We start from the raw sequence: 13180 nt of genomic DNA, 5'->3' as shown, positions 1-13180 counted from the left end.
CTATCTTGTCCAGGCTGGAGTGCAATGGCACAATCTTGACTCACTGCACCCTCTGGCTCCTGAGTTCAATAAATTCTCTTGCTTCAGCCTCCGAAGTACCTGGGATTACAGGTGTCCACCACCATGCCTGACTAATTTTTGTATTTTTAGTAGAGACAGAGTTTCACCTTGTTGGCTAGGCTGGTCTCAAACTCTGCAATCTGCCTGCCTCAGTCTCCCAAAGTGCTAGGATTACAGGTGTGAGCCACCGTGCCCAGCATTTACTTTCATTTTTATCACTTATCTATTGGACTCATATCAATTCATGAAAGAAGTATCTTTACAATTGTAATTATTCATTTATAATGATGTTTGAGTAGTATGAAGAAAATATCCTGTTTATCCTCCAAATATAGTCCTATTGCTTTTAACTGAAGACTACATGAAGAGCTCATCATATCTGGGAATCAATAGGCTTTCTTTCTTTACCTAGCTCCACCACTGACTTGACCTTGGACAATTCAATGCTATCCATCCAAAGGATTCATATTAAAAAGTGAAAATAATCTGCTGCCAGTTTTCCAGGCCATAAGATATGGACATTAGAAAATATTTCTAAAGCCCTTAAGAAAGTTTCCCTACTTTAAAAAATGCTGTATAATCCCTCCCCCCATAGTATTTTGGCTGTTATTGTTTGCACAGGTGGCAATATGTTCATATCAACACTATCTGCATTTCTTCCTGCAAAAGGTTGAAAGGTAGTAACTGGAACAGAGCACAGACCAGAAGTACATTGGTAACTGCTGAGAATCTGACTTGACTCTCCCACTTGCACTTCCCTTTTATTTCTTAGTTCCTGCTTTCCCACTTCTCCCAGGCATTTGGTTTGCTATTGAAGTTTAACAAGTGTTCATTGTTTAACACTTCTCAGTACATTCCCATGAGTTCTTAACAGGAAAGTTGCTCTTTCTATCTAAAATTAAACCAACAGGAAATAGAACTTCTAAATTCAACAGGAACTTCTATTGTACATTCAAGATGTGTGGTATCCCAGTGCTTCATGGGCCAGTCCATCAAAGCTAAGTGCCTTTATATCCCCACCCACTTCTACCACACAAAATAAGTAAAATGACTTTTGAACAATCATTCCTGTGAGAAAATAGCATGTTTTTTCTTTTTCATAGGAGTAATTTACTAAGAGAGACTAGTTCTAGTTTGGAAATACCAAGGGAAAAATAATATAGTTGTCTCTAAAAAAGAAAGTATTCATCTACATGATGTGTCAAAGTGGCAGCTCACAAACCTGGTTGATTATGTTTACTCTACAGATTAAAATGGGACAGAACGCTCTTAAAATCTATCTATGCCTTTTTCTTTCTCTCCTGCCAGGAGGTTCAAGGCCTGAGCACTAAAGTAGTCAGAAGGGTCAAGAACCAGCCTTTTCTTCTCTCTCACAAGGCCAGGTCAGCTATCAGAAGAAAGTTCTTCAGCCAAAAATGGCTGAAGCCTCAGGGAGGCCTGCCTGCTTGAATTTGCTAGACCATTGCAGGTTGCTCTCTGGTTCTTGCAGTTGCATCTCTTCCTCCTATTGGAACAGAAAATCCAAAACTCTGCTCTAGATTATAACTAAAATAGAAATAAATGGAGCAGATTACCACATGACTTGGTTGCAAGCTGCACAAACTCCTCTCACAAAGGAAAAGCAGTCCTGTATATGTTAGGCCTAACTCATCAGAGTATTACATTAGGAATGGGCCCAGAAAGTAATATGGATTACCTGACCTTGAACTCTTCCTATGTGTAGTCAGATACCACACTGAGAAGGATAACTTATTAAGAACAAGATAAGATTTGGGTTCTCCTAGGTCCATAATCAAACATCATCTCAATTGACACTTCCTAAATTTTGGGCCAATGTCAATTTCCAATGCACAGTACTAAAGTTCTAAAAGAAACTTTTTAGCCCAAGGACAATCTATCTCATTTAGTAAAATCTTCAGCCTTTCAAGGAAAATAAAAATATCCTGAAAACAATATTTGCTTTTGAAATATCAGTGGGAGAAATGAGATCTGTTAGTGTCATCATTGTCATTTACATTGTCATTACAAAAGAAATATATAAACATATTAATAACTTTGCTAATAGAATGGGAAAATAGTAAATCTTTTTCTATTTTTCTGCACTTTCTATGATACTTGTTTTGCTGTGTTTAATCCTGTTAATATCAATAATAGTAACTTACCACTTACAGGTGCTCATTTAAAGGGATATAGAAAATAGAGAAAGACATATTTTTCAGGCTCAGAAGAGGTTTTTCTGTAAACTACTCAAAAGCTCACAGAAATTTTATAACTAAAAACTATAAAAAGCTATAATTTCATAAACTATTTTAGCTCTTTATAAAGTCACCTAGAATATTCCTATATCCCTTGTGAATATGTGTTTACCTTCAAAAATACATACATATAGGAATATGTAAGAGCTAATGACACAAAAATATACTCCCCTGCCTTTTTTTTCTCCTCATTTTCTATCTTCCCTTCTTGGACTCCCTTTAATTCCTAAAAAGTCAAAATTAAAAATAAAATGTTATGGCCAGGTACAGTGGCTCATCTTGTAACCCCAGCACTTTGGGAGGCCAAGAAGGGAGAATTGCTTCAGCCCAGGAGTTCAAGACCAACAAGAGCAACATGGGGAGACCCGGTCTCTACAAAAAACAAAAACTTAAGCAGGTGTGGTGGCACATACCTCTAGTCTCAGTTACACAGAAGGCTGGAGTAGAAAAATTGCTTGAGCCCGGGAGGTCGAGGCTGCAGTTACCCATCATCGTACCACTGCACTCTAGCCTGGATGACAGAGTAAGACTCTGTCTTAAATAAAAATATATTTTTTTAAGAATACATAAAAATAAAATGATGTGTGTGTGTTTAATGTTCATTGTGCTTTTGAAATGTTAAAATGCTTCCTGCTCTAAGTTTCAAAAGCAATTTGTTGGAGATCCACAGGTGCATCTTACAGACCAATTCTGCACAACAGCATATAAAATCTGGACAAAATATTTTGTTATTGACCTAAGAATTCTTAGGAGTAAACAAAAGCAGGAAGATTGTGGAGAAAGTCAACGTTTGTAGAAACCGCCCTGGAGAGAAGTTTCCAGGTTTATTGTGGTTTTTCTTCAAACAGTCTCTAATTGCAGACTGCCATAGTGCAAGTGGCAAAAACATTGATAGAAAGCCCTTCATCATTCTAGCCAGAACAATCAGGGAAAGGAGCCCAAACAACAAACATCACTAAGAAGTGAGAGAGAAATTCCAGAGGGAAGAGACCTAGAGAAGATAATCCCCAAATTCTCTCTAAACCCCACGTCTCCGACTGACCTTTGATTCATGTATATGCAGGACAAACTCAAAGTAGCACAGCAAAGGCTTAAAGAGCTGAACTGAGATTTAGCTGAACTGAACCACCAACCACAGAGTAAGACAGATCTTACAGTGAGTTTAACTGACTGGTGAACTGCCTGCTAAATTAAAAACAAAAACATTCTTCAGAAAGGATGTGACAGAACCCCAACTCTACATGACAAAGCATTCACAATGTCCAGGATATAGTCCAAAACTAGTTGGCATGAAAAGACTCGGAAAATTGACTCATTCAATCTCAGAGGTAAAGATAATCAACAGTTGTCAGTCCAGAAATGACTCAGATGTTGAGAGTATTAGGAAAGGACATTAAAGCAACTGTTATAAATATGCTCAATGAAGTAAAGGAAAATATGCTAGAGATAAATAAAAAGAAAATCTTGGAGTGTAAATTAGTTCAACCATTGTAGAAGACAGTGTGGCAATTCCTCAAAGAACTAGAAATAGAACTTCCATTTGACCCAGCAATCCCATTACTGGGTATATATCCAAAGGATTATAAATCATGCTATTATAAGGACACATATATACGTATGTTCATTGTGGCACTGTTTACAATAGTAAAGACCTGGAGCCAACCCAAATATCCATTGATGATAGACTGGACAAGGAAAATGTGGCACATATACACCACGGAATACTATGCAGCCACAAAAAGCAATGAGTTCATGTCCTTTGTAGGAATATGGATGAATCTGGAAACCATCATTCTCAGCAAACTAACACAAGAACAGAAAATCAAACAATGCATGTTCTCACTCATAGGCAGGTGTTGAACAATGAGAACACATGGACACGGGGAGGAGAGCATCACACACTGGGGTCTGTCTGGGGGTACTAGGGGAGAGACAGCAGGGGTAGGGTGGTTGGGGAGGGATAACATGGGGAGAAATGCCAGATATAGGTGACAGGGGGATGGAGGAAGCAAAGCACATTGCCATGTATGTACCTATGCAAAAATCCTGCATGATCTGCACATATAACCCAGAAACTAAAGGACAATTATATATACATATATATATATATATATATATATATATATATGTATGTATATATAATTGTCTATATATATATATATATATATATATGATACAGAGAAATATGTAAAATTTAAAAAAAGAAAATCTTGGCAGAGAAATAAAAAAATAAAAAGAAATTTTGTACCTGAAAATATAATATTTTCAAAAAGTTTTGACAAGGAAAATGGATATGTCATAGAAAAGAGTAACTGAGTTGAAAGATAAATGCACAGAAACTATCCATTATAAGAAGAGAGAAAAAAGAAAGCCTGAGATCCCTGTAAGGATAATACCAAAAAGCTCTAACATTCAGGTAATTAATGTCCCAAGGAAAAAGGAAGACGATTGCTCCAGCAGCCTGGATGACAGAGAACCTGTCTCAAAAAAATAAAAAATAATCATGTTTGAGAAATTCCTGAATTTGAAGAAAGACAAATTTATAGATTCAAGAAGCTCAGTGAATCTCAACCAGAATAAATGCAAATAAAATCCTGTGTATGGTGATCAAAAACAAAAACAAAGATAAAAATTCAAAAGCAGACAGAGAGAAACAACGTTATTGACAGGGAAACAATAATTCAAAAGACCATGGACTTCTCATCAGACACCACTAAGAAGAGAAGACAGGGAAACAGAATTTGTAACATGCTAAAAGATTTTTTTTTTTTTTAACTGTCAACCCAGGCCAGGCACAGTGGTTCATGCCTGTAATCCCAGCACTTTGGGAGGCCCAGGCAGGCAGATCACTTGAGGTCAGGAGTTTGGGACCAGCTTGGGCAACATGGTGAAACCCTGTCTCTACTAAAAATGCAAAATATTAGCTGGGTGTGGTGGTGTGTGTCTTTAATCCCAGCTACTCAGGCGGCTGAGACATGAGACTCTCTTTAACCCAGGAGGTGGAGGAAGGTTGCAGTGAGCCGAGATCTCCCCACTGAACTCCAGCCTGGGTGGCAGAGTGAGACTGTCAAAAAAAAAACAAAAAAAAAAAAAAAAAAGCAAAGTAAAATAAAAATATATTTTCCACATTTAAGTCCGTCTGGATTTAATTGGGTACATGACCTGAAATACATCAAAAAATGCACCAAATAGTTGTCCAGCTGTCTCAGCACAATTTATTAAAAAATTCTTTTATCATCAACTTAATGCTGCCTTTATATTATAACAAATATAATTTTTAATCCTTTTTTTCACTTTTTCAGCATAGCTACTGATTTTAGCAGCAGTTTTTCAGTTCTAATTCTTATATCTGTAAACGTTTTATTTATCTGGTTGCTCCTCATTGAGAGACAAGTGCTCCCTCATTTCTGTTTTTTCTTTCTTTCTCTTTCTTTCTTTCTTTCTTTCTTTCTTTCTTTCTTTCTTTCTTTCTTTCTTTCTTTCTTTCTTTCTTTCTTCTTTCTTTCTTTCTTTCTTTCTTTCTTTCTTTCTTTCTTTCTTTCTTTCTTCTTTCTTTCTTTCTTTCGCTAATCCAACCTGTTATTTCAAATGAATTCAGAATTGCCTTTCAAAGTTCAAAATATCATTTTCAGATTTTTGCATTGGCATGGAACCAATACAATATTTTGGGAAGCCCTAATACAATTAAAATATTTGGTCTTTTCATCATGGAACATTAACTTTCTATTTAGTTGAATCTTTCTTTAATGTCCTTCAGTAGAATTAAAAAAAATACAATCAAGTAACTTCAGTACATTTTTTTTTTAGGTTTATACCTAGATACTTACTTTAAAAAATATTAAAAATGGGCTGGGCACGGTGGCTCATGCCCGTGATCCCAGCACTTTGGGAGGCAGAAGTGGATGGATTACCTGCGGTCAGGAGTGCAAGACGAGCCTGGCCAATAGAGTGAAACCCTGTCTCTACTAAAAATTCAAAAAATTAACTGGGCATGGTGGCGGGTACCTGTAATCCCAGCTACTCGGGGGGCTGAGGCAGGAGAATCGCTTGAACCTGGGAGGTGTAGGTGAGCCAAGATAGCACCCTTGCATTCCAGCCTGGGCAACAAGAGTGAAGCTCCGCCTCAGAAAAAAAAGAAAAGAAAAAATATTACAAATGAAATTTTACCATCATAGTAAAAACATTTTTTAAAATAGGGACAGGGTCTCTGTTGTCCATGCTAGAGTCCATTATGTTTTTGACAGGACCATTTTTGTATAAGGGAATTACTGAGGGATATATATTTTTTTAAATTAAAATTCTTTGCAGAGCTCTATTATAGTTCTAGTGTCTGTGTTTTCCGGTAGATAATCATATCTGGAAATAATGATGATGTTCCAGAAGTGTTTCTGTTTTTTTTTTTATTTATTTTCAAAGAAACTTGAGTATTCTCTGAAGACTTACTATTCTTCTAGTTCATTGTTTTTTGTTTGACTTTATTCCTTTTACTCTGATTTCTTGAAATGCTACTCTTGGTGTGTTCTGTGAACACTGTCGTCTTCATTTTTCTAACTCTGCTTTTGCCGCTCCTGCCTCTCATGGGTAAGTGTGCCACAGAACCCGCCATTGGCCACTATTTATATTTACTGCTGGCCCGACTTTGGGTAATGATCTTTCAATATCTCAAAATCTACTTATGATCATAGCTAGCTGGCCCTGCTGAATAATGGATTTTTTAAAAAAATTGTAGTTAAAATTCACATAACAACATTTGTCCTCAACGATTTTAAAGGGTACAGTTCAGTGAATAACAGAAGTTTTATTATGACTAAGACTTCATTAGGGTGACTCAAAATCCCTATTTTACGAAGGAGCTTTAATTGCTTCCATTTATTCCTAATCATTGGCCAGGTCTTGTCAGTTTTACCTTGCTTTGCCTCTATTTTTACTCTGCTTCATTATCAAAGCCAGAGTCAGGCTTCAGCTACAATATTCTTACTTGCCCTTCTAGGCTTTATTCTTTTTTCTACTCAATGTATCAAGTCACTTTTCTGCTAAAAATGTTGAGTGGTTTCCAGTAGCTCACAGAAAAAGTAGAGAGCGGCAATGAAGGCCTCATAATCTGGCTGCAGCCCACTCTGAGGCTGCCCACATTACCTTCCTACAGGCTGCTGTGGCTCAGGTGACACTTTGAGGGAGTGAACTGGGTCAGTAAGGGGGCATCTGCCACCAACTGGAGAGGGAAGGGGAAACAGCTGTCTAGTCACACAAGAGCCGGGATTCGGCCTTTGCACTGCCACAGCCTTCGTTTTTCATTTTTTCAGAGAAACTGCAAATCTGAATTGGTATATGAAAATCTTCCAAATTAAAATTGTTGGCTATGAATTAGAATTGTGGAAACAAGCCAGACATTATTGCTCACACCTGTAATTCCAACACTTTTGGATGATTGCGATGGGAGGTTGGCAGGAGCCAGGAGTTAGAGACCAGCCTGGGCAACAAGGAGACTGAATCTCTACAAAAAAAATTAAAATATTAGCTGAATGTGGTATACCACATCTGGTCGCAGCTACTCAGGAGGCTGAGGTGGGAGAATCACTTGAGCCCAGGAGGCTGAGGCTGTGCTAAGCCATGATCATGCCACTGCACTCCAGCCACCTGGGCAACAGAGTGAGATCTTGTTTCAAAAAAAAAAAAAAAAAAAAATGTTGAAATACTCTGAACGATATGGGCCGAATGATCCAGGCTCCATGCCACAGTTTGTGGCCTTTATTCTGTTGTAGCAGGGGTCCTGCAGATTTTCTAAGCCCTGCTTAGTATGATGCCTGCTTGCTTAGAAGTGGAACACTACATCAGAGTCTAAAGAAATGTTACAAGAAACCCAATAAGGGTTTGGGAAACTTCCGCCAAGAAAAATGACTGCTTTAGAGATTTTTCATGGTTCTTGTGAAAGGGCCAATAGGTGGATATAAAATTACATGATAATTTTACCCACTTGTGCCTCAAGGAACACAGTGAGGTTCCACTATAAGAAGCTTTGCTGAGCTGGAATTTTATTGATTCCAGTTTTGTTTTATATTTATGTATATACGCACACCACTTATATGATTGTCCTGGGGGCTTACTTCACAGGTCAAATTTGTCAAGATGTCCACGATCCCGAAGCACTTTGGCCTGAAACACAAAGAGGAATCGTACATGTTTAAAGAGCTTGAGAAGGTCCGGCAGGAGACTAAAAAGGATTTTCTCCGATTCAAGCAGAAGTTGGCCTCCAAGCCGGGTGTAGGTGAAGGCCCGGTCCACAGCCCCCATGCCCCCGGCCCGGCCCGCCCCGCGCGCCTTTCCCGTGCCGCAGCCCGGACGTCGAGAGGGTCCCCTCCGGCTAAAGGCCCCGCCAGGTCCGCGGCCGCCCTCCTGCAGGAGGTGCTCGGAGGCGCGCCGCGTCCCTCGGGCCCAGGTGAGGCGGCGGCTCCCAGCAAGACCCAGCCGTTTCTCCCCCGGGACTTTTACTTGCGGAGCTCCGCGTTCCTACGGCACCTGCCCCAGAAGAAGCCGCCAGTCATCGCCTCGGGGTTCGGCACTGCCAGACCCGTAGTCCTGCTGCCGCCGCCCGAGCCGCCGGCGAAGCGCAGGGGCTTGGAGAGCCCGCGGCCCGCGGGCTCCAGGCGCGTCCTCGACCTGGCCAGGGGGCGCGAGGAGAGCCAGGCGGCAGCTCCGCTCGCAGGGCCCTGCAGGGCCAGAGAGAGGAAGGTCAGCTCCGTCTTCGCAGGGGACGGCTCCGCGGAGGCGGGCGGCGGGCGGAGGAAAGTGAGGATCCGCACCTGCTTCGTCAGCGAGAGCTGGGCCCGCGAGGCGCCGGAAGCCTCGGGGTTAAGAGCCCGGGGAGAGCGGGAGAGCTGGCCGCCCTGCGACACGCGGGAAGCCGCCTGGCAGGCGCTGCTGCCGGCCCGCGTGGTCCCCACGTCCATCGAGGAGATCATCGCCTCGCTGCAGTCCGAGGCCCAGCTGGCCTCCGACCAGACCATCAAAGAGCTCATACGGAGCGTCCTTGGCCAGAACTACGACATTAGAATGGAAGTAGGTGCAATTTGGGGTACATTACATAAGTAAGAGTAGTTTATTATGGATAATATTTCAGTGCATAGGGTGTCATGTGTTAGAACACGAAAACACTGCGGTGTTATTCAAGGTCTTTGCATTTTGTTTGAATTTTCCATTTGAATTTTTGATTTTTCCGTCTATGGAGTGTATCCTCTTTTCAAAGTGAAGGAAACTGAGTGATGATCCCAAAAACTAGTTCAGAGAACATTAGCTGAAGCCTTCAGTAATACATTGCAAGTAGCCTTCCCCTTCAAAGGTTTTTGTGATTAGTTAGTATTAAAGGAACAGGCATTTTATGTGAAAAACTTTTTTTTTTCGTTGCAGTTTAGTATTTCTAGTGGTGAATTACAGTAAGTGTATTTATATCCTAAAAAGATCAGCGTATTACTATTTAATTTATAAGAATTCTATATTTTCATTGAAAACCATCTTTTGAAACATTTTTTAAAACTTTATTTTCTAGCTCTTCCTAATTATAGAGATTTGTAAGAGCTTCTTGTGTGCCAAACTCGATGGGACACACTTTATGTGCATTTTTGTCCCCATGACAACCCCGTCAGGTCAGTAGATACCAATAAAAGTCCTGTCTGACATGGAGGCCTTCTAGCTTTAGTGAAGTTAAAAAAGATTGGCACAGTGTTCTGGAGCTAATGCATGGCAGAGCTGGGATTCCACCCCAGGCAGTCTCATCCGAGACACTGAACTGACACTATGCCCAGGACAGCCCATTGATTCACTATGATTTGTACCTGGCAGGAAGCAAAACTACATAGGGTCATATTTAAGTTTAAGATATTTTGTCCATTATACAGACTTTGCTGTGACAGGAACATTGACAGCATAAGTAGTAACAAGGGAACTTGAGCGCCACACCCAAAGAAAGAAAGAAAGAAATATAAGACATAGTCTTTTTTGAGAATGACAGAAGCAAGGAGATTCTGTTACTGCTCTTGGCTGCAGCTACAAATATCTTATCAGTACACAGAATACTGCTACTGAACTATGTCTTTAAAATAGTTTCGGCCCCAGAATACACTGTTGGCTGTGATTTAAGGAATGTGACCATAAAGGGAAAGAAAAACAGGTATGAACAAGAGTCTCTAGTGTTGCCTTTGGCCAAGTGTTTGTGGGCAGAATATGACAAATGTTCTGGGTTGAGACTCACATCTCCCCATAGTTACTGAACAAGATTGGGGTGACTGCTCAGGTCATTTCAAAATGGGTATTCTAGTTAGATTTTCTGTGAATCTAATAAGACAAGAAATCAGGGATGCCCAATGAAGAGCCTTAGCAGAGAAGAAAGGCCTCGGTGGCCCTTCTTCTGAGTTAGGCCCATATTCTATGACATAGTTAAGGTACTTGACATGAAAAGGGGTTGGTATTAGAAACTGGCCCAGAGGTCTTGCACAGTTGCGGAAAGTTATACTTCAGAGCAGGGTCCCATAAGAAAGATTGTATTTTGAAGGGCTCAAATGGACTTAGGGATATAGGAAGATAAACTATTAAATGAATAATGAACATTGAAGTGTATTCTGCTCTTCTACCAGAAGTGTTAATTCCTCCTATGTATTCTTTTTGTGGCGTTTCAGTACCTAAATTGTTTTATGTAGGAAAGTGGCATGGATTGCAGAGCATTAGAATCAGGTGTATCTTGGACAGAATCAGGTTCCTCAGTCCCATCCTTGTTTCTCATTATCTTGATTTTGTGAGTGCAGCCTGGATTTTGTTCTTGGTTTTTAAAATTTTGATACCTCCACCCAACTATAATTCCAGAAGTTAGAGGTTGCATTTCTTAAAGTAAAATTGGCTTCAGAACTTTAATTAGGGTGAAAAAGGTACAATAGGGAATTTGTTGGCAATGGGTGGTAGGTGAGAGACAGCAATAAGAATGCAAGTATAAAAGTGGTGCCCAAATTATGATTTAAAAAATTCTTACGAAGGTTAGAATAAGGACGTTTGTTTTAAACTTTTGGGGCTTATGTAGATGACATTCTTTCCAGGAAAAACAAGGAACATGATTCTTCACTGTAGAAATCATAACTTACAGCCACACAGCAATCCCTAGAGGGAAGCCGAGAGGTAAGTTTATCTCGGCAGGCTAGACTGTCTTTGTTGAGAGCTTGGGAAAGGACACTGCGCATGTAGCATTTGGAGGTCCACAGTTACATGGGCCTAGAGTTGTAAAGAATACAGAGGGTTAAACTTAGCTGTCAAATGTCAGACATCTAAACCAGGTTTCTCAACACTGGCACTACTAACATTTTGGGGCACTTAACTTTTCATTGATGGTGGCTGTCCTGTGAATGGCAGGATGTTTCCAGGCATTCATGGCTTCTACACAATACATACTAGTAGCACCTCCCAAGTCATAATAAAAAATGTCTGTTGCCAGATAAGCCCTTGAGGTGGGGGCAAAATCGTGCCACCTTCTTTCATCCAATCTAGAACCACTGACCTAAACAGCATGCATGTACCATTGGAGGAGAAGTAAAAATGTTATGAATGTTAGTATTTGTTTTGCCAAGACATTCAATAGTATCAGTCACAAAAATACGTTCTAATTACATAAGGCTGGAGTTCACAGACCCCTTTCCAGATGTTAATTGGAAGATGAAGTATCCAGGTGGTTCCTTGCTTCTGTCATGCATGGTTGTTTTTGATCATATAGCTCAAAAGGAAAATGGCTTAACATGACCTAGATAAGAGAGAATTCATAGTCTGAGGTCTCCTATAAGCAAATAATATACAGTCTACAAAAATGATATAACAGGGAAGATGAAATAGATATCTTTTTTCTCTATTCTTCCTGCTAAGTAAAACTAACTATAAACCCTGAACATTATATATAAAACAAATATGAGAAGACTCCAAAAGGTGAATGGCAGAAGACAGCACAGCTAGGAACTTTGGGACACAAGGAATGACACGGTGGTGAATTCTCTGGCTTTTCTTTTTGCATAATTTCTCCCAGACTTGTAGCTAAAGCATCTGGTAACATAGGAATGTGAATGGTTACAGTTAGAAAAAGCTGCAACAAAAGCCTGCTCTTTAGCCAAAGGATCAGGAAAGGGGCAGCCTAGCAAGACAAAAAACTTTTAGATAATAACTATGTTACTCCAGCTAACTATTGCAGAACAACCTGTGGCCCCACTCCCATCCCACAACTCAAGGCTGAATGGAGAGCCTAAATTTCTGATATAATTTGGATATTTGTCCATACCCAAATCTCATGTTGAATTGTAACATTTAATGTTGCAGGTGGGGCCTGCTGGGAGGTATTTCGGTCATGGTGGGGTCCCTCATGGCTTGGTATTCTCTTTGCAATAGTGAGAGATTTCTTGCAAGATCTGGTCATTTAAAAATGTGTGGCCCCTCACTGCCACTCTTTCTTGTGCCTGCTTTCATCATTTGAAGTGCTTGCTCCTGCATTGCCTTCCACCATGATTTTTAGCTTTCTGAGGCCTCCCAGAAGCTGATGCCTGAGCTGTGCTTCCTGTACAGCCAGAACCATGAGCCAATTAAATCTCCTTTCTTTATAAATTACCCAGTCTGAAGTATTTCCTTTTTTATGATATTAAATCTTTTTTAAAAAAAAATATTATACTTTAAGTTCTGGGATACATGTCCAGAAAATACAGGATTGTTACATAGGTATATACTTGCCACAGTGGTTTGCTACACCCATCAACCCGTCATCGACATTAGGTATTTCTCCTAATGCTATCCTTCCCATAACTCCCAACCCCCTGATAGGCCCTGGTGTATGATGTTTCCCTCCCTGCGTC

General features: G+C 40.2%; 1 protein-coding gene across 1 annotated transcript in view; it reads left to right on the top strand.

Annotated features, from left to right (window-relative positions):
* TTC6 (tetratricopeptide repeat domain 6) overlaps positions 1-13180 on the top strand; it is a 259315-nt gene that overhangs the window by 19187 nt on the left and 226948 nt on the right. Inside the window, exon 3 of the mRNA XM_032242507.1 lies at positions 8427-9371. Within this exon, the coding sequence (XP_032098398.1) occupies positions 8427-9371 (945 nt within the window). The remainder of the gene's footprint in view (positions 1-8426; positions 9372-13180) is intronic.

Source organism: Sapajus apella, unplaced genomic scaffold, assembly GCF_009761245.1.
Source record: "Sapajus apella isolate SASKATOON/1434 unplaced genomic scaffold, GSC_monkey_1.0 scaffold50, whole genome shotgun sequence".
Taxonomy (NCBI): domain Eukaryota; kingdom Metazoa; phylum Chordata; class Mammalia; order Primates; family Cebidae; genus Sapajus; species Sapajus apella.
The sequence above is the reverse complement of the archived record's forward strand: the minus strand, read 5'-3'. Positions and strand labels throughout refer to the sequence as shown.